We start from the raw sequence: 19,747 nt of genomic DNA on the forward strand, positions 1-19,747 counted from the left end.
CAACGCACGCATACTCACCCTGTAACATGTTCTTTTCACATTCCATACAAATTTTGTGACTGCCTCATCTTTATCACAAAACTCACCATAAAGCGTCTAAACCAAGTTATCGGATTCAATTTAGGGAGTTAGTACTCCCTCTCTGTATCTCTAAATATAGTAACTTTATTTAAACTAGAAATGTTGCCATATTTTAGAAATAAGGTAGTCCATTAGTTAGTGAAATTAAGGTGCCATTTTTCAAAACATGAAGAATAGATTCTTCTGTAGCACCACAGAATACGAGATATATGCACAGAGCCAGTGGCGGATCTTGTCTTGTGATGGCGTTGGGATTTGGGCATTGGACATTTGGACATTGATTTCAGATGCTAATCATGTGATCACTACGTTAGTTGGCCACTAATTTAAAGATTTTTGGTGAGAAGATTTGTTGATCGACCTAATTGTCTAACACTAAAGCAAAGGCACAATCGGACCAAAAAAATAATAGAAATAAGAGCAAACACATCTATATAATCATTGTTGCGAAAATTATTTCACTGATAAAAATATTACATGACAAATTTAGTACTATTATAGTTCTCCATTTTATTTAGTGCCATGCATAGTAAGTACAATTGTAGTATAGTTTGTGTATATATAAAAAACAATTCACTAATTGAAAGTACGTTTGTAGTATAGTTTTGTACAATTCCTTTCACTAATTGAAAGTACAATACTCTTCATCCCAGTAATATATAAATTCGTCATAGCTAAATTTTAATGTTAAGTCTGGCACTGCACAGAGACAGAGCTGGCAAAGTTGTCTTGACACGTTCTTTCCACATTCCAGACAAATTTAATTAAGCATCAAAACTCTCCTTACCTTAAATATAGCAACATTTCTAGTGCAAATTAAACATGAAAGTTACCGTATTTTGGAACGAGGACGTCTAGACCGTCAATGAAATTAAGGTGACATCTTTGAAAATTGAAAATATGAAGAACTTTGCAGCACCACAGAATATATGCACAGAGCTGATAAAAGTTGTAGTAAGAATATATGCACATATTATCTTTTTAAGAGACGATATAGTATAAATGCAGACGCACACTACTTGAAGTTAGTACCATGCACACGTGAGACATGTGGGCATAATTTGGCTGATTGCTTCAATTACTAGAACATTAGCGTGCTGGTTGGCACGCTTTCCTTATAGCCCGATACATTGTTCAGTGTGTGTTTGAAACATGAAAATTTTATAAGATATTTTAGCAGTTAGTTCAACTTTCATGTTCCATTAAATATTGTATTCTCTTGCATATCATTCTGAGCATAATCTCCTGTAATGTTAATTTGGGATTGTGTGTTCTCTACGTTTCCGGTGGACGATTAATTATAAATGTTGAGTTTCTAATAATTTCTTGATATAATTAAATACTATTAAGTATTAAAAAAGTAGAAAGTAGGTGGAGTTAAATATTAGACGGACTCTAAAAAAAATATTAGAAGATTAATAAGTTTTCTTAAAAAAGGACTGATTGTAGGAAAAAAAAAGTTATGGGAAAATTGTAAGCTTACAAAGCTTGCTCTCGATGATCTATAATACTCGATCCAACTCCTAAATGCTAGAAGCAGAATTTGAAATTAAGTTTTGGCCTATGGGCGGTCTTTGTGTTCACTCCACCCCTCATTTTTCTAGGTCACTACAGTCTGCTCCTTTCTCTTTTTAAGTAAAAGCAGCAAAAACTTTGTTGGGCTTGAGCTACAGAAAAGCTGAAAAGCCCTGCCAAATTGATCAGTACGTGTCGTAACACTCACCTCTTATTTAATTTTCTTCATGTCTTACTTCTAACCATTCTGTCATTTTCCAACCATATTTTATTTAATAAGGGGTATTGTAGTTTTTTCACTCCATACTTGATCTCCCTAAGAAAAAGGGCAGGAATATTTTATACTTTTGGAGAAAGTACAATTGATTCGCAAGATATGATGATAACAGGAAACAGAAAAACGGAGGAATTGAAATGGTCGATTGGCTTGGTGCTACACAGTGATACGGTAGCCGAGGAGCATGTAGCTCTTTTTTTTTATTTTCCTTTTTTAATAACTCTAAGTTTTCTTCTATCGGATATTTGAATGCATCTAGGAGTGATGTTGCTGCAAAGGGCTATAATCTAGATATATAAATTTGGATCTAGATACTTTAACTGGACTTATTTTAAATTATGATTTTTATTTGATTGGTTCTAGAAGTCTCTATGTTTATTGCAAGTGATGTACAGTTTAGAAGCTAATCTGGAAGCTTGCTTAACTTTTTTTTTCTACCGCATTTATCTGAATATTTAGCTGTGACAAGTGGACCAATAGGCACACATGGAATGTAGATTAGGCGTACATGGGAGCTTAGTACTCCTAGGATTTGCTCTGGTCCAACAAAAAGTATCTCGAAGTATCGGTATCTCATGTTATCAAATCGTTTCCGATCGTTAGATCTAGCTAGGTTGGACAATCAGAAACGATTTGATATCGTGAGGTACCGGTACGTTGAGTTACTTCCTGTTGGACGGAAGCAAATCTCTTATATAAGCTAGCTACTCCAACTCCAAGCTCATTACTGTGTCTCGCTTGCTCTCGTCGACAAGGAGAAGATGGTGTCCAACCACGACGACGGCAAGCCACCGGCGAAGTGGAAGAAGGTGTGCGTCGTCGGGGCGGGCATGGCCGGCCTTGCGGCGGCGCGGGAGCTGCGCCGGGAGGGCCACGCCGTGACGGTGCTTGAGCAGGCCGGCGACGTGGGCGGGCAGTGGCTGTACGACCCGCGCACCGACGACCCGCTCGGCGCGTCCCCGGCGCCGGTGCGCGTGCACAGCAGCATGTACGCGTCGCTCCGCCTCATCAGCCCCCGCGAGGCCATGGGCTTCACCGACTTCCCCTTCCTCCCCGTCGACGGCGCCGGCGGCGGCGGCCGCGACCCGCGCCGCTTCCCCGGCCACCGCGAGGTGCTCCTCTACCTCAAGGACTTCTGCGACGCGTTCGGCCTCATGGACGCCGTCCGCCTCAGCCTCAACACCAGGGTCCTCCGCGTCGCCATGGCGCCTCCTCAATGTCGCGCCCCCGCCGTCGCCGGCGGCGAGCGGAAATGGGTGGTCAGGTCCGTACGCGTCGGCGAGCGCGACGACACGGGTGTTCAGGAAGAGGTGTTCGACGCCGTCGTGGTCGCCACCGGGCACTACTCGCAGCCCAGCGTGCCAACCATCAAAGGAATGGAGGCGTGGAGGCGGCGGCAGCTGCACAGCCACTCGTACCGGCTGCCGGAGCCGTTCCGCGACGAGGTGCTCACGGCCACACATTTCTAATCACCTTGGATGCTCGCTCTGCCGCCACCAACCATGTCAGTAATGGTAACCTTGTATTGTCTTGTGTGCTCCATGTCTGCATCTGCGTGAAGGTGGTTGTCATGGTGGGCTGCGGCGACAGCGGCAAGGACATCGCGCTGGACCTCATCAGCGTCGCCAAGGAGGTGCACCTCACGGACAAGTCGACGGAGGAGGCCACGACGCCGGCGATGTCCAAGCTGCTCGCCAAGTACGCCAACCTCCACCTGAGGCCACGGGTCGAACACCTGTGCGAGGACGGGACGGTGGTGTTCGTCGACGGCTCGCGCGTCGTCGCCGACACCGTCATGTACTGCACCGGGTACGTCTACTCGTTCCCGTTCCTGGACACGGACGGGGTGGTCACCGTCGACGACAACCGCGTCGGGCCGCTGTTCGAGCACGTGTTCCCGCCGGCGCTGGCGCCGTCGCTGTCGTTCGTCGGCGTCCCGAGGAAGGTGCCGGCGCCATGGTTCTTCGAGGCGCAGGGGAAGTGGGTGGCGCAGGTGCTGTCCGGGAGGAGGACGCTGCCGCCGGTGGAGGAGATGCTGCGCGCCGTCGACGAGCACTACCGCGCCAGGGCGGCCGCCGGCGTGCCGGTCAAGTACACGCACGAGCTCGGCGGCATCGAGCCTCAGGTACACAGAAGCTAATATAAAACGGATCTCGAATTGTTCTTGATCGATGATTAATCTTGTTTAATTTGTTGAATGATTGATTTGGCGCGCCATGGATGAGCAGAAGTACATCGAGTTCGGGGAGAAGTATTGCGGGTTCCCGCGCTACGAGGATTGGAAGAGGGAGATGATCGTGTCCACCATCAGTAGGAGGGATGACGACGACATGGAGACATTTCGCGACCGCGTCGACGACGACAGTGACCATGTCCGGCTCTGCCTCAAGAGCTGGCACTGCTCATCACCTGCTCGACATCAAGCCTCTCTTGCTGTTTCTGCTGCTGATGGCCATCCTCCTCCTCCTCGTCTTGCACAGACGGCCAAGGCCATCGCTGCTGATGCTCTGTAGCTCTCAAGTCTAAACGATTGGGGTGTATGGTTTTAATCCTAAGGTTCTGTGTTCAATCCTCAACACGCTTACAATTTCTTTTTAAAAACTCTCCCTCTAAATCTCCTTTTTTTTAAGTCTAAACTGAACATGTTCAGGTTCAGGTTCAGGTTCAGGCCATGGCTGAATTTGAGTCACCCAGATGATATAAAATATCAGGCCATTAAGTTTTCAGGAAGAACATTGGCAGAGGATATACAAGAAATTTTGGCATCCCGTCAGTCATCACTGCTGATGAACAAGGCAGCATTGTAAGGTTTGGTCTCGCTTCTTCTTAAAACGGGGCATCTTCTTCTTATATACAAAACGTCGGCAACGGCCTGACCGTTCGAAAAAAATGCTCTCTAAAGGTAAACAGCTAAACAGACGGGAAGTTGAGAAAGTATTTTATGAACCTAGATGCATGGCAAGTTTGCGTTCAGAGTTTCAGCATTTTGCTGGCTTTTTCATGGCTGCTAATCTGGTGAAAACATTAGATTAACTTTGTGCAGAAAGCTCAGTGAAAAACCTGAGCCTCCAGCCTATGTCACAAAGCTTTTCTGACCCAACAAAAATCTCTAATATACTAAAATTATACTTCATTAGACAGTGTGTGCACTGCAGTATAAGACTTAGCTTGTGCAGATGTAAGACATCTGGTTCTGATTTCCCTCACTGAACACAAAGTTGGCTGCTAATATAACCCAGGCACACGTACACAAAGAAAATAATTGGAACTCAATAATTTAATCCACCCTAATTATGTCTTAACCATATAAAAAACTTTCAGAAACCAAAAGTATTTCTTCTCCAATGCATCAGATTACTCGGAAGAAGAGGTAGACGACGTCGCGTCCGGCTCCGGCGCGGCGACGACATGGACGGCGAGGCGGAAGGAGAGGTAGGCGTCGACGCAGGCGTACTGCACCTGCTCCTTGCTCAGCCTGCGCGCGTCCCACCTGCTCGTCCCGACCTTCCTCGGCTTCGTCGTCACCCCGTCCCACCCGAGGTGCTCCTCCGCCATGCGCTGCATCGACGTGTTCCCCATGCCGGCCAGCGACCGCAGCTCCACCGTGCGCGCCACCTCCAGCCCGTGCTGTTCCTCCAGCTTGCGGCAGTCGGACCGCACGCCGTAGCCGACGAACACGACGCGCTCGTCGGCCAGGAACCGCCGGAGCGCGGCGGGGACGGCGGCGTCGGCGTGCGCGAGCTGGAACACCAGGCACCGGTGCCCCGCGCACAGCTGCAGCGTGCCCGGCCGGATCGTGGCGCGGCGGAACGGCGGCGTCCACTGCACCCCCATGCCGACGGTGGCCACGCCGTCGGCGCGGAGGCGGGGGCCGAGGCGCCACCGCGTGGCGTGCACCCACCGGCGCGCCGCCCGCGTGCGCGGTCACCGTGGCGACCACCTGGCGGCCGCCGACGCGCACCACGTACTCGTCGTGCGTGCGGGTGGAGCGGTGGAGGCGAGTGGACACGGCGGTGACCATGATGGCGCGTCGCCGGCGTGTCGAGCAGGGAGACGGCAGCTTTCAAAGTTGAAATCACACACCGGATTGGATCCAAAATTCCGGGAAATTTACGGTTTCTGTGAAACGTCTATATAACTTGAAATTTGCAAAGACAATTATACATTTTCTCGGTGCGTGTTAAGGCACGATTACAACCCTATTTAATTGCGATAAAATTAAATTAATTGTGACTAACTGACTATGATTATGTGTTGGTGCAATGTACGAATGTGTAACAAAGCTAACACTTGGCACTCTATTTTCTATTTTCCATATATAAGACATACTTATACATACGATTGCCTTACAAAAGTCAGTTACATACTGACATTAGTACTTTATACATGACACATTTCTATGAACTTATTAAAAATTAGTAAAAATATGGTACATTATGGTGTTCACGGACTATCATTAGGATGGCTATATATGTAGGGGATATGTAGAGATTGTTGCCTCAACATCAATACTGTTGTACCGTTTGAAATGCTGCTTTCTTCCCTTAATAAAACCGGCTGGCGTTTCCTTTTGCCGACATGGCAAAAAAAATTGCTATATATTTATCGATAAATTTTCTTCTAAAAATTTAAACACAGTGTAATTACATTATAATTTGCAAATAATACAATGTAATTTATATGTAACTTTCACATAATTTTAAACCATTCGATTTGCTTTAAAATTTTTGCAAGGGAGATAGAAAAAAAAATCACAACACACACATGTGAGGGGATTCGGTCCTATTACCTCTGTTTCACGAAAATAATGTCACCTAGGAATTTTAAAAGTTATATACAAGTTGCACTATATTTACATGCAAGTTACAAATATAATTGCATCACAATTGTAATACATTTACATATGTCAAATTATTTGTTAAAATTTGATGACAAATCTATAGCTAGTCCTAGAAAAAATTACAATTTCATAATACCAAGTCATTCACAATTACATCACATTATTTTCACTTACGTTTATCCACCAATACGAAGTGCAATGAATTAGCACGATTAATAGATAATACAATATACAAGCACACTGCACAACACAAGCGCAGACACAAATTCTCAAACACAAATTATCACAGGTTGGGTGTACAAAAATTCATCTGCACCACTGCATCTAAATAAAAACATCTTTTCTTACATCTATCCACCAAAAGACGCTTGTATTATAGTACTCCGTACATAGTTTTTACCGAAAGCGATCGAGTAAATTTCTCTTGTAGTAAAAGTAAACTGCCCGTACGTACGTCTCACCGTCGTCGCCGGCGTGGGCTTCAGATGTCGCCGGCGTCGAGGTGGACGCCGAGGTGGAAGGAGAGGCATGCGTCGACGCAGGCGTACTCCACCTGCCCCTTCGTCAACCTCCGCGCGTGCCACCTGCTCGTCCCGACCCTCCGCGGCTTCCACACCCCGACCAACCCGAGGTGCTCCTCCGCCATGCGCTTCATCGACGCGTTGCCCATGCCGGCCACCAGCCGCCGCAGCTCCACCCCGCGCGCCACCTCCAGCCCGTGGTGCTCCTCCAGCTTGCGGCAGTCGTGGCGGACGTTGTGGGCGACGAAGGCGGCGCGCGCGTCGGCCATGAACCGCCGGAGCACGGCGGGGACGGCGCCGGCGCGCGCGAGCTAGAACACCAGGCACCGGTGCCCGACGCACAGCTGCAGCGTGCACGGCCGCCGCGCCGCCGCCGCCGGCGCGCGGAACGGCGGGGTCCACTGCACGCCCATGCCGACGGTGATCCCGTCGCCGGAGCGGAGGCGGCGGGCGTGGCGCCACAGCGTGGTGTGCACCCACCGGCGCGCCACGCCCGGGTGCGCGGTCACAGTGGCGAGAAGGCGGCGGCGGCGGCGGCGGTGGCTGCCGACGCGCACCACGTACTCGTCGTGCGCGCGCATGCAGCGGCGGAGGCGCGTGGACACGGTGGTGGTCTTGGCGGCGACCATGGCGCGGCGGCGCCGGTGTGCTTCTTGGCTTCTTCTTGGGGTTTCTTGGGAGACGACGTCGTTTATTTTAGCAATGGAAGCAGAAAATCTTTACCTTTTTATAACTATTGATTGATTGACTTGCCACTTCCAATTTTCAAAACACAAACCTAATACAACCCAAAATTCCGTGAAATTTTTTCAAGTTTTCTAAGAAAGGGGAATATGAAAACCTTTCACAGCACGCGGCCTTGAATTTGCAGAGTATATGTGTTAAGCCGTGTTAGTGTGTACTGTACGTGTAGTATTAGGTTTAGCCCCGTTTCTCGAGAAGATAAGAGACATCCCTATTTCAGTTTATGCATGTACTACCACACTGTTTTACTTTGTGATAACTTTTACTTATCACAAAACGGATACGATCCAAAATCCCAGAAAAATTTTCAACTTTCCTCATAGAAGGGGAGTTTTGCATCTTTTATAGAGTTGTAAACTAAGTATAAATAGGCTTGAATTTTGCAAAGAGAATAACAACTCATCATGGTAGTATGTGTTAAGGCACGTATATGAATGCGTAAAACATTGTTTGCATATGTTCCAGTTTTTAAGTACTCCCTGCATCCTTTTGTTTAGGAAGTTTCTGACAGTGACATGTTTGACAAAATGAAAGAACATTTGAAATGACTTTTGGAAAATGATTTTCAGTGTATATACCAACGTCAAATATTAAAATATTTTTTTGAGTTGTATATCAGCGTCATACAAAAATGGAAGAAGGGAGACAATATTCCCCGTGCAAAAGGAAAAAAAAAACCTTGTAAGTATCAAAACACGATTCCAGATTATGGTGACATCATAAATTTAGAAGCTGGTACTCTAGTTACTTTGATTTTTATATCAAACGTAGTTATATACAAATAATGGTCTTACTATGATCTATCACATTATACTTAAATCACACTCCACATTTATCAACTTAACAATTGTTGAATTTTTTTTAGATAATGTAGCAATTGGTGATACATGACACATCTAAACATTACAAATTTACAATACCAAGTCACCAACAATTACATCAAATTATTCTTCACTTACACTTACACTTATTTTACCACTAGAGTAGCAATTATTATTATTAACTAAATCGGCATAGGTTTACTTGGATATCATATCACTTGGCCTTGTTCTGCTTCACGCCGAGTCGGAAGAAGAGGTCGACGGCGGCGCGGCGCCGACATGGACGCCGAGGCGGTGGGAGAGGAAGGCGTCGACACACGCGTACTTCACCTGCTTCTTGGACAGCTTCGGCGCGTCCCACCTGCTCCTGCCCACCGCCGCCGGCTTCTTGATTCCGGCGAGCCCGAGGAGCTCCTCCGCCATGCGCGCCATGGACGAGCTGCCCATGCCGGTCACGGCGCGGAGCTCGCGCGTGCACGCCACATGAAGGCCATGGTGAGCGGCCAGTTTCCGGCAGTCGGAGCGGATGCCGTAGCCCACGAACGCCGCCACGCCGCCGTCGGCGAGGAACCGCCGGAGCGCGGCGGGGAAGGCGTTGCCCTGAGCGACCTGGAAGACGAGGCACCGGCTGCCCACGCAGAGCTGCAGCGTGCCCGGCCGCGGCTCGGCGCCGCCGGCGAGCGCGCGGGACGGCGGCGTCCACTGCACCCCCATTGCGACGGTGAGCCCGGCGCCGGAGCGGAGGCGGCGGCCGTGGCGCCACCGCGTGGAGAACACCCACCGGCGCGCCACGGCGGGGCGCGCGGTCACGGTGGCGACGACGCGGCTGGCGCCGACGCGCACGACGTAGGTGTCGTGCTTCGTCTCCGAGCGTCGGAGGCGCGCCGACACGGTGGTCTTCTGCCGGCGCGCGGCGGTTCTCGCCCTCTTGGCGGCCGTGTCGCCGGCCGGCGCGTCTCCCGGCCTCTTGCCGGCCATGGCGCGCGCGGCGAAGAGGACGCCAAGAGACGTCGCTTGGTTTCGCAGGCAGGCAACTGAACAAGAACGAGAACCAAACACACTGAAGAAGAAATGGTTAGAGACAGAGTGTGTCACAAACTCACAATTCACACCACCATTATAAACTCCATAATTACGTGTAAATAACTGGCGATAACTACCCCATTAACCCCACTACGCCCAGAATTATGCGGCGGTAAATTTGTTCGCCGGTTGCTGCATGCAAAACTACCACAAGGATTATCTATTAAAAAAAAAAAACTACCACAAGGATATCAATCAAACTGGAGTGGCTGCCAAAGAAAACAGGGTTGCCAGAACACCAGTTGCGTCTGTGATCACTGAATAGAAACAAGTGAAACAAATTGTGCTCATCATCACAGGTTCATAGCAGTTGGCCAATTCCAAATTAGTACTATCAAGCAAGCAATTTATATAGATATTAGCAGAATCAACATATGTTCATCCAACAAGAGTATGAAAATCTGGGACTGGCATATAAAACTCATCATCACAACTTCATATTACCACCAAGCAATCCCTGCAGCAGCATTGTATGTTTTTAGGCATCATATAAGAAGAAGGATCTGAAATCCAGTAGTAGCATATACTACAAGAAAGATTAAAGATGACATGAACAAAATTCACCTAAGAAGATAACCAAATTGGCCAAAGCCAAAATCACCTCCATCACAAAACATAAGGAGCAGATATAAATCCTTCCTAACTAAAATCCCTTGCTTATCATCAGTATCAGCAATGAAATGTGGGTAGAAAATAACTAGTAGAACCCTCCACTTGTATCATAATCTAAAAGCTCCTCCTCATCCTCATCGTACCAATCATCTTCTACATACCCGCCCTCCTCGACATCGTCGAACGCCTGACTGTTCCCCTCAAATGCTTCATACCCACCACCACCCTCATCGACAGTGACCGTGCCGGCTCCGGTGACAATGTCATCTTCCTCCAACTCCTCAAGCGTGGCCACTCCATTTCTGACAAACATTTCTTCAGTGCCAGCCATGTCGTAGTTCTCAACAGTCAGAATTCCAATGCTGCTGTGCTCGTTGTAGCTCTGAACAGTCAGAATTCCGATGCTGCCAGTGTTGCCATTGTAGTCATCGTCGTCGTCGATGTCGATGTTGAGAGCTCCCATCCCCAGGACGAAGTCTTCATAGCCATCCTCATCGTCCGACGAGAGCAGTCCATGGCCGACGAGCTCGAAGTCATCTGAAGAGAAGACATGGTCATCTGAAGCATAGCTTGATGAGTGGATCATGGAGAGGCCATCGTCGTCTTCCTCCTCAATGTCCGAGTCCGACGCGGCGACGCGTGGGCGCACGTTGTCCGTGATCTTGCTGCTGTACTCTGACTCTGACGCGTCGTCGTCCACGGCGGTTGCTACCAGCGCCCAGTGCGTCTGAGCAGCAGCGGGCTCGGCGCGCGCAACCGCACGGTACACCGGTGGCGCCACACGGGCGCGCACGGGAGCGTGGCGAGCGGGCCGTGGCGCGGGGGCGGCGAGCACGGCGACGCGCGGACCGAGAGGCAGAGGGTGGTGGTAGACGGGCGCGCGCGGAGCGGGCGGCGGCGGCGGCGGGGCGCGGAGGACGGGCTGGCGCGCGGGCGCGGGGCAGAGATGGACGGCGAGGCGGAAGGCGAGGTAGGCGTCGACGCAGGCGTACTCAACCTGTTCGATGGAAAGGTAGGGCGCGTGCCAGGCGCTCATGGAGACGTTCGTGGGCTTGGCGATGCCGGGGTAGCCGAGGAAGCGATCGGCCATGGCCTCCATGGAGGCGTTGCCCATGGCAGCCACGGCGCGCAGCTCGCGGGCGGACGCGACGTGGAGGTCGTAGTAGGCGGAGAGCATGCGGCGGTCGTTGGAGGCGCCGGAGCCGACGAAGGTGATGCGGGGGTCGGCGAGGAAGCGGCGGAGGGCGGCGGGGATGGCGTCGGCGTGGGCGAGGTGGAAGACGAGGCAGCGGTGGCCGACGCAGAGCTGGAGGGTGGCCGGTGGCGGGGGAGGGGAGCCGCGGTGGAGCGGGCGTCGGAGGGGGGTCCACTGGACGCCGAGGCCGACGAGGAGGCGGCCGGAGCGGAGGAGGCGGTGGTGGAGCCAGCGCGTGGTGTGGACCCAGCGGCGGGCGTAGGCCGGGTGGGCGGTGACGAGGGCGATGACGCGGCGGTCGGCGACGTGGACGGTGTAGGCGGCGTGGGTCTGGGTGGAGCGGCGGAGGCGGGTGGAGACGCGGGTGGCGGCGGCGTCCATGGCGGCGGCGGCGGGAGGAGGGGAGATGGGCGAGGGTTTTGGGTGTCGTCTTCTCCGCGTCTGCGTGGTTAAGTTGCGAAAACCTCGTGGTTAGGCGGTTTCGCTAACTCGCTTCATCATCACATACTTGGATATGAGATTTTTTGGTTCATTTTTGGCACGCTTTTAGATCCAAGATTCATTATGGATTTAGATTTAATAAAGTTTTACTATTTTTTTTCTCTAAATAGAGACAGCATGGTTCATCCAAAACTTATGAAAGTAATTTTAGATCTAGTTAAATTATCTTTGGATTTGGAAATATACCAAATAGATACATAAAATGATTTAAAAGATATTTATGCTACTCTTAATTAGAGATTGTTTGGTTATCCAGAATTAACGTGGAAGTCATTAATACATACTATCCATGAAGCATTGAGAATTTTACGATCTTCCTATTGGTATAATTGAGGATTTTGTGGTTTCACGCCTTGCTGGAATATAAGCTAGTGTCATATGAGACGTAAAGTCTTAATCATATCGGTATCGTATAAATAACTTAATTATCAAATAGATTATCATATTCTCTTATATTCAGTGACGGAGCTAGGTTTGGAGGAGAGGAGGGGCTCAGCCTTCTTCTTCCTCTTTCAGCCCCCCCCTCTCTCTCCCCCTATTTTCTTCATCCTCTCCCTCTTTCCCCCCCTCCCGCCCCCACGCTGGCTCCGCCGCTGCTTATATTAGGTCAAAATTTACCAAATAGACGCTAAAAATGATTTAAAAGATATTTACGCTACTAAATAGAGATTGTTTGGTTATCCAGATTTAAAGATATTTACGCTAATCCTAGGAAGCATGGTTCATAATATCGATAAACTATTTTTGGTTAATTTCGAATGAATTTTGACAAGTTTTAAATGAAATTCATTAACTCTCAATAATCGAGATGCACATTTCGAGTCGGATCAAGATGATAGTCGAGGTTGTGAAAGGTACACCCTAGAATGGAGCTAGTCATTAAAATAGGTTATCCACAAAGGTTGAGAATTTCCGAGACATGTTTGCAATTGAGGACTCATTGAGTCCTTTTCTCATACTCCGTATAATGGCCTTGTTCATACGTGGCTCTTATCCCGTAAGTCAGGTATAAATTCCCAGTTATCAGTTTCACCAGAAAGAAATTCAATTATCATTTGTCAATTAGATTACGGAATTTTCTTAGTATTAGCTCAATTTTTCAGTGTTCATGAAAATAATAAATCACGTTCTGATGTTCATGTCTATCAAAATACCGGGGAAGGCGCAAGGCTCATCGTACGAATGCTACGACAACATTTTACCAAAGCACATTGCGGCTTACAACTGTAATTAATCTGCTAGTCTTTTTTTTTTTGTTCTTTTCTTTTGAAAACTAGAGCACGTACACCGGTACACGTATGCACGACAATACAAGTGTATTCCCTTTTTTATACATCTTGACATTTTAGATAATAATGATATGGTGTCCAAAATCTATTTATGACTATGTTTTTAAATATATTTTTATTTTTGCTATAGTACTTTGTAAGACAAATCTATATAAATTGTTCTAGTTACTTTAAACTAAACATTTTTGAAAGGGAGTAGCTATATTTATGGCGCCATATTTTTCACTAAAAAATAGTCGGTATGCATTTACATTGTAAGTCCATAAATTACATATGTAATTTTAGTGTATTTACAATGTAAGTTTTAAAATTACATATGTAAGTCAAAAAATTACATATGTAATTTTAGTGTATTTACCATGTAAGTCTCAAATTACATATGTAAGTAGATATAAATAGAAGAGATGCTAGTGCAAATTCAATGGGAAACTAATGTATAATAGGAGCAACATGTTCGTAGTACAGAGAGATCAAATAACTAGAGACTTAGCAAATCAAACGTTCGTTAAGTCAAGCATTAACAGTGCAACACGAATCTACATGATATCCAAGGGTCAAATTAACCGACTGTGATCAAGCTAATTTTGTGTCGCCATAAATATAGCATTGTCCATTTTGAAATTATTGATAGTTATAAGAGTTTCACCCTATTTTTTAAAAAACATTGCTTTTTCACCGAAATTAAATGGAGCTAGCTGGTTAGCTGCGCCCTGAGTGTCATCTTCTGTATATGACGAAAAGGAGTCGGGCTTTTTATAAGGGGAACTGTTTTAATCCCTCGAGGGGATATCCTATCGTTCTTTGCATGTCACTTAAATGGTTATGAAAAAATTTGAAAAAAATTGGAAAGGTGTATTAACATTTGATATAACACTTTACAAACATGCAAGTTCAAATTCAACTTTACATCTCGTAACAAAAAAAAACAAATTGAACCGCAGCTAGTTAACGTATATTCAGAGTCAAATTTGTTTTTTTTCGTTGCAAGATGTAGAAGTAGAATTTTTACTTGCATGTTTGTGGAGTGATATATCACATATTAATACATCTTCTTAATTTTTTTTTAATTTTTTTCATAACCATTTAAGTGATATGCAAACAACGAGGGGATATCCCCTCGAGGGATTAAAATCCTCTTCCTTTTATAAGGCCTTTGTTTGTGGAGGCCTCGATCCTAGAAGGAAAAAGTACACCGAAGGTCTCTCAACTTGTCATCGAGTTACAAAATTGTCCTTCAACCGCAAAACCAGATATCGGACATCCCTCAATTAACAAAACCATTCGCTTGATGTCTTTCGGTGGTGTTGACCCCGGTTTTGTCCGACATGGCAGCTGAGTCAACAGCGGGACCCACGTGAGCCCCACATGTCATACTATCCACGTCATTCTTCTCTTTTCCCTTCTTCAGCAGGTAGGCAACGCCGACGGGGCCGAGACGGGTGGCAGTGCGAAGCTAAGCAGGGGGCGGGCGCCACCGGAGTTGGGCTGCGACGGGGCACCAACAGCAGCCGCCGCCGCCGCGCTCGCCTGCCACACGCTCGCCTGCTGCCACCGCGCTCGCCTGCCAGACGCTCGCCTGCTGCGCTCGCTGCCACACGGACGGCGATAGCAGGAGCGGCGAGTACGCCGCCGCGGCTAGCTTCTTGGCCCCGTCCCTCGGCGGCGGGATAGCCTTCACGATGAGCCAAGTCGGCGTCGGCGCCTTGATCTGGTGGCTGTGGTGGTGGTGAAGCGCCGCCATGGACATCAATCGATGGGGGCAAGGTCGACGGCGACGGAGGCGTTCTTGCGGAGGGAGCAGGCGAGGAGGAGCGGGTAGGAGGACAGGTCGTCGGTGGAGAGGCGGAGGACGAATTCGAGCTGCTCCTGGAGCACCTCGAGGGAGGAGGGGAGCTCGACGGCCTCGAGCTCGCCGGCGGGGTCGGAGGAAGTCGAGCGCGAGCACGCGGGAGACGAGCCACTCCTTCATCGATGGCATCTCGTACTCCGGCGGCGCCGCGGCCGCCTTCGAGGAGAGCGGCGCGACGGGGAGAGCGACGCCTCCGTCGCCCCCTATCGCCGTCGACCTCGCCCCCATCGTCAATGGGGAGGCGCGGGCGTCAACGGGCGGCGGGAAGGCGTGTGCGTCGTGGGTGGCGCGGGCGTCGACGGGGCGAGGTGGGAGACGATCTTTTTCTTCTCCCTGAAGGTTTGAGATCGATCTGCGACGAGGAGGAGCGAGGAATCGCCAACTTTCTTTTCGAGGAAATTGTAAGATCTCGCGCGACCTGTTCTTCTTGGTGTTCTGTCTTGTACTTGGTTTACTTGGTTTGTTTTGTGTTTGATCTATAGTCTTAGATGATCTGTGAAGAATAGTTGTTTTCGGTACAGATGGTAGGAAAGGTAGAGGAGGACGATGCTGCGATGGCCGGCGGTGCGGAAGCACGGCGGCATCCCGGTGGAGCTGCACGTGGCGCGGGCGTCGACGGGCGAGGCGGGAGAGGAGGAGGACGGCGGCGGCTGTTGGCAGGCGAGCACGGTGGAGGCGGCTGCTGTTGGCGCCCCGTCGCCGCCCAACTCCGGCGGCGCCCGCCCCCTGCTCAGCTTCGTGCCACCGCCCGTCTCGGCCCCGTCGGCGTCGCCTACCCGCTGAAGAAGAGAAAAGAGAAGAAAAGGGAAGAAATAGGAGATGACGTAGATAGTATGACATGTGAGGCCCACGTGATCCCACGCTAACTCAGCCGTCACATCGAATAAAATCAGGGTCAAAACCAACAAAGAACTTCAAGCGAACGCGAACGGTTTTGATAGTTGAGGAACGTCTGTATCTGGTTTTGTGGTTGTGGGATGGTTTTGTAACTCGATGACAAGTTGAGGGACCTTCGGTGTACTTTTTTCATCCTAGAATATCCACGTGACTAGGCTGGGCCACATCTATAAAGGGCCGTATTAGAGGCCCAACAAAACGAGGCCTAAAAGGGCTTCACAACTGAGGAAATAGGACCCATTTCTCATTCCGGCCCAATACATTCACAAGCTAACCGACGCAGGGATCCTACAACTGTCGGTTGGTAACCAGTAACAAAAATTACGGCTAGTTTACCATTAATTCAATTGCTGGTACTGGTAGAGCAGCAGTTGTTTGATCCCTGTCACTCACCGACTACATCCTCTTAAGCTTAAGCTTGGTTAAGTAAACCAAAATTAGTGTATAACACAAGCTAACCACCATTAATTAGAGTAATTAAACTAGGACTAATCAATAGGAGTAGTAGGTAGGTAAGTTTACACAAGGTGACAGAAGATGCCAAGCAAAATGAGCAGCTGTGAAGAGAGTGAAGACATGGAGTGGTGGAGAAGCAAAGTGTACAACCTCTTCTTTAACTGTAGCCTGCACATGGCCACATCACATGCTGCATCACTCACTCACTCACCCACTCTCTCCTCTTCTTTTCTTTTTCTTTTTTTTGCTGGCACCAACAATCACATGCACCTCAAAATAATAAAAATAAAAAAGGGGAAAATTACTCTTGCTGAACTCGTGTGAGCTTAAGAAATTACTGCTCCGATATAGAGGGGGGGGGGGGGGTAAAAAATGTACTCTTCTTAATTCACACTTGCTACCTAATGGTAGATCTTTGCAACACAAACATCTCAAAATAATTTTCGATCGATCTCTAGGAGAAAGAAAATCCAACCGGCCGGACAATGCTAGAGAAATCAAGAACAAATGAACTTACAAATTACAAACCGAGCAAGAAAGGAGGCGAGCAGAGGTAGATCAGATCAGATCAGAATCAGAGCATCCTGAGGAAGATGATGGCGACGGCGAGGAGGGCGGCGTAGGAGGGGTTGGCGAGAGAGGAGGCGGCGGCGGAAGACTTGGACTTGGAAGAGGCGGTGTCGGACTTGGAGGAGGAGGAGGAGTCGCCGGAGCCAGAGGAGGAAGAAGATGCGGAGCCCTTCTTGGCGGTGACGGCGAGCTTCATGCCTTTGTAGCAGTAGCCATAGCTGCAGATGAAGTAGTAGTCCTTGGCCTCCTTGAGCTGGAACGCGTAGCTGTGCCCCTTGCTGTAGCTGCTAATGGCGTTCGCCTTGTCGCAGTTGTCGTACCCGACCTCGTCCACCTGCACCACGTCCGACCTCCCGTTCTGGTACTCGAACACTGCTTCCCACACCATTGCGTTGCGTCATCAATGGCGATCGATCGAGACAGATCAAGAAGAGAGAGATGAATCGATGGAGGTGCTTACGGAGCCAGTCGCCCTTGTAGAAGGGGCGGTGCTTCTTGACCCAGGCGGTGTAGTCCACGTCGGGGTTCCACCCCTTCTCGTCGCCCACCGTGTAGTTGGTCGCCACCGCCGCCGCCGGCAGCAGCGCCACCGCCACCACCAGCAACGGCAGCATCCGGTGGCACACCATCTCCAGTGGCAGATCGATCGATCTGAGCTCTGAGCTGAGCTTGCCTTGAAGACGAAGGGGACCTTGCCTCACCTCACTCTGCTCTGTCACTCTGGTTGTCTCTGCTCTGTGTTTGTCTGCAATGATAGCAGCTGTATGTATATATACCTCCATATCTCTTGATATCTCATCCTCAGCTTCAGTAAAAGACAGTAAACTTCACTGTCAAAGGTTGGATGCCCAGCTGCAGCTGGTAGATTTACAGCTTTGTTGTTGTTGTACATTTTGTACACATATGCAAACAGCCATACTCTGTCTCAAGAATATAATGTGATAAATTCACTGCCTTTTTTTCTATTAGGGGGTAATTAACTGAAGTTTGGTGATGATGTACAGTGAGACAAATGCACTGGCTTTATTAGGGGGCTATAAATTATCTTCAGTTTCATGATGCTGCTACTCATTTGTAACTGTATTAGTTACTCATTGCTGACTAAACTTGCGCAATTGAACTATGCACCTTTACAGTAGTATAAGCAGTGCTAGTGTGCAATTGAACTATACTCAAATCATCATTCTATGATTATCATATATGGATACTGAATAATTATGATATCAATGGAGCTAGCCAGGGAAAGTAGTAGCTGCCCAGCTGTATTATTTGAAGTGATTTAGAAGCAAAAGCCCTTTCTTATTCCTCACAAACATTCTTAGTCTACCAAAAGGATTCATAGTTCTCCCTATAAGAAAAGGCAAAATGCCAGCCGTGGTGGTTGCGAAAATATATATTGTCAACTTATGCATTCAAGATTGATAATATAGGCAAAACGACAACTGTTAGTTGATTGTGACAACACGATGATCATATGAAAATCCAATTCAGTGGAAAGCTTTCTGCAAAGTTGGCCTAATAAATACTATACTAGTTTTTTTTAGAACAAATGCTATACTAGTTTAGGTAGCTCTAATCATACAATAAACAGAAATGGTGAAAAGCTCAAACAGCTAGCTAGCTGCATATAAACAATATGTTCAACCATTTTCTATTGACAAAAATGAATTCTAGACCTTGTGCTAGCGTTTCGTATTTTCCAGTACAAAACATGAGTAAAAAACTAAGAACTTCCTCGCATTCCAGATTTTACTCTAACTGTTGTACTAGTAGCCCCATTTGGAGAACAAAGTTTAACTAAAAACTGTATGAAGCAATTAAACTCTCACACAATCAAATCAAGATAGATATACAATTGTAAAAAAAAACATATCTTTAACCTGGAAGTGAGGAGGAGATCCAAGGTCAATGAAAGAAGACAGGTAGGGAGGGCCATGTGAGGAGATGCCTCTCCATTTGCCCCTTTATTTCCGACAATGCCACTCAAGTTGATCAGTATCTTCTTCATGGCACCAGTAGCTGTGTACTCCATGAGTGTAATTAACTTTCTTCTTCTCTCCAACTGCTTCAGCTAACTTTCTTATTAATGAGCACCATTTTTCTGCTCTCATTATATCATGTGGTTTGCTTCTGTTACCTGCTGACCTGTGTTTGTGTGTGATCTACTATCTGCAGACTGCAGCTACCACTTGGGCTTGCTTTGTCACATGCAGTTTTACACCTTTTATTTCTCCTTAATACAAGGTAAGTGTTGGATCAGTAGCTTGCTCAATGCTCACTCATCCTGCCAAAGAGAGACTACAGACTTGTTCTGAACTGTAAAGTCTGTTGTTTGGATCCTCTGCATATTGTTCAGTCTTGTCCTTTTGCTTTACAGCCCTTTTGCAAATGCAGGAACCGTGTGATAAAACAGTAGTAGAAGTTTCATCAGGCTCATGGTTGAAGTAACAGTGAGGATGGAGCCAGGGCGAAGCCATGATTCTTCGAGTGCATGGC

General features: G+C 48.0%; 6 protein-coding genes and 1 long non-coding RNA gene across 10 annotated transcripts; 2 read left to right on the forward strand and 5 right to left on the reverse strand.

Annotated features, from left to right (window-relative positions):
- Positions 1-2,575: 2,575 nt before the first annotated feature.
- On the forward strand, positions 2,576-6,073 carry LOC4342237 (flavin-containing monooxygenase FMO GS-OX-like 9). Of its 4 annotated transcripts, XR_010742274.1 has the most exons (5): positions 2,576-3,318; positions 3,435-3,998; positions 4,102-4,429; positions 4,524-4,681; positions 5,227-6,073. XR_010742274.1 is itself a non-coding variant. In XM_015789946.3 (4 exons), the coding sequence occupies exons 1-3, from the start codon at positions 2,635-2,637 to the stop codon at positions 4,384-4,386; spliced, it is 1,533 nt and encodes a 510-aa protein (XP_015645432.1). In that variant the 5' UTR covers positions 2,576-2,634; the 3' UTR covers positions 4,387-4,429; positions 4,524-6,073. The 4 variants fall into 4 exon arrangements, 3 of the variants coding, with proteins under 3 accessions (XP_015645432.1, XP_015645433.1, XP_025882478.1); XM_015789946.3 differs by having other exon boundaries at positions 4,524-6,073; XM_015789947.3 differs by having other exon boundaries at positions 4,530-6,073.
- On the reverse strand, positions 4,589-6,201 carry LOC107275470 (3'-5' exonuclease). Its single transcript, XM_066312036.1, has one exon. The coding sequence runs from the start codon at positions 5,705-5,707 to the stop codon at positions 5,228-5,230; it is 480 nt and encodes a 159-aa protein (XP_066168133.1). The 5' UTR covers positions 5,708-6,201; the 3' UTR covers positions 4,589-5,227.
- A 993-nt stretch (positions 6,202-7,194) lies between these two features.
- On the reverse strand, positions 7,195-7,503 carry LOC136357275 (uncharacterized). Its single transcript, XM_066312316.1, has one exon. The coding sequence runs from the start codon at positions 7,501-7,503 to the stop codon at positions 7,195-7,197; it is 309 nt and encodes a 102-aa protein (XP_066168413.1).
- A 1,203-nt stretch (positions 7,504-8,706) lies between these two features.
- Positions 8,707-10,332, reverse strand: LOC112939625 (3'-5' exonuclease). The gene has a single exon (XM_066312131.1). The coding sequence runs from the start codon at positions 9,775-9,777 to the stop codon at positions 9,034-9,036; it is 744 nt and encodes a 247-aa protein (XP_066168228.1). The 5' UTR covers positions 9,778-10,332; the 3' UTR covers positions 8,707-9,033.
- Positions 10,333-10,372: 40 nt separating this feature from the next.
- LOC112939598 (uncharacterized) lies at positions 10,373-12,166 on the reverse strand. The gene has a single exon (XM_026026861.2). The coding sequence runs from the start codon at positions 12,068-12,070 to the stop codon at positions 10,580-10,582; it is 1,491 nt and encodes a 496-aa protein (XP_025882646.1). The 5' UTR covers positions 12,071-12,166; the 3' UTR covers positions 10,373-10,579.
- A 2,736-nt stretch (positions 12,167-14,902) lies between these two features.
- On the forward strand, positions 14,903-16,300 carry LOC136357322 (uncharacterized). Its single transcript, XR_010742575.1, has 2 exons — positions 14,903-15,729; positions 15,850-16,300. It is a non-coding gene; the product is annotated as an uncharacterized lncRNA (long non-coding RNA).
- A 747-nt stretch (positions 16,301-17,047) lies between these two features.
- Positions 17,048-17,994, reverse strand: LOC4342240 (mavicyanin). The gene is made up of 2 exons (XM_015792165.3): positions 17,712-17,994; positions 17,048-17,623 (listed from the first exon to the last, which is right to left on the reverse strand). The coding sequence occupies exons 1-2, from the start codon at positions 17,878-17,880 to the stop codon at positions 17,256-17,258; spliced, it is 537 nt and encodes a 178-aa protein (XP_015647651.2). The 5' UTR covers positions 17,881-17,994; the 3' UTR covers positions 17,048-17,255.
- Between the last annotated feature and the right edge of the window lie 1,753 nt (positions 17,995-19,747).

Source organism: Oryza sativa, chromosome 7 (genome assembly GCF_034140825.1).
Source record: "Oryza sativa Japonica Group chromosome 7, ASM3414082v1".
Lineage (NCBI taxonomy): Eukaryota > Viridiplantae > Streptophyta > Magnoliopsida > Poales > Poaceae > Oryza > Oryza sativa.

Bases quoted from the DNA above. Each gene is read 5' to 3' on its own strand.
- LOC4342237 (XM_026026693.2), top strand. From the start codon at position 2,635: ATGGTGTCCAACCACGACGACGGCAAGCCACCGGCGAAGTGGAAGAAG. The intron at 3,319-3,434 runs GTGCTCACGGCC...ATCTGCGTGAAG, and splicing joins CGGAGCCGTTCCGCGACGAG to GTGGTTGTCATGGTGGGCTG. The intron at 3,999-4,101 runs GTACACAGAAGC...ATGGATGAGCAG, and splicing joins TCGGCGGCATCGAGCCTCAG to AAGTACATCGAGTTCGGGGA.
- LOC107275470 (XM_066312036.1), bottom strand. From the start codon at position 5,707: ATGGGGGTGCAGTGGACGCCGCCGTTCCGCCGCGCCACGATCCGGCCG.
- LOC136357275 (XM_066312316.1), bottom strand. From the start codon at position 7,503: ATGGCCGACGCGCGCGCCGCCTTCGTCGCCCACAACGTCCGCCACGAC.
- LOC112939625 (XM_066312131.1), bottom strand. From the start codon at position 9,777: ATGGCCGGCAAGAGGCCGGGAGACGCGCCGGCCGGCGACACGGCCGCC.
- LOC112939598 (XM_026026861.2), bottom strand. From the start codon at position 12,070: ATGGACGCCGCCGCCACCCGCGTCTCCACCCGCCTCCGCCGCTCCACC.
- LOC4342240 (XM_015792165.3), bottom strand. From the start codon at position 17,880: ATGGTGTGCCACCGGATGCTGCCGTTGCTGGTGGTGGCGGTGGCGCTG. The intron at 17,624-17,711 runs GTAAGCACCTCC...TGTGGGAAGCAG, and splicing joins CTACAAGGGCGACTGGCTCC to TGTTCGAGTACCAGAACGGG.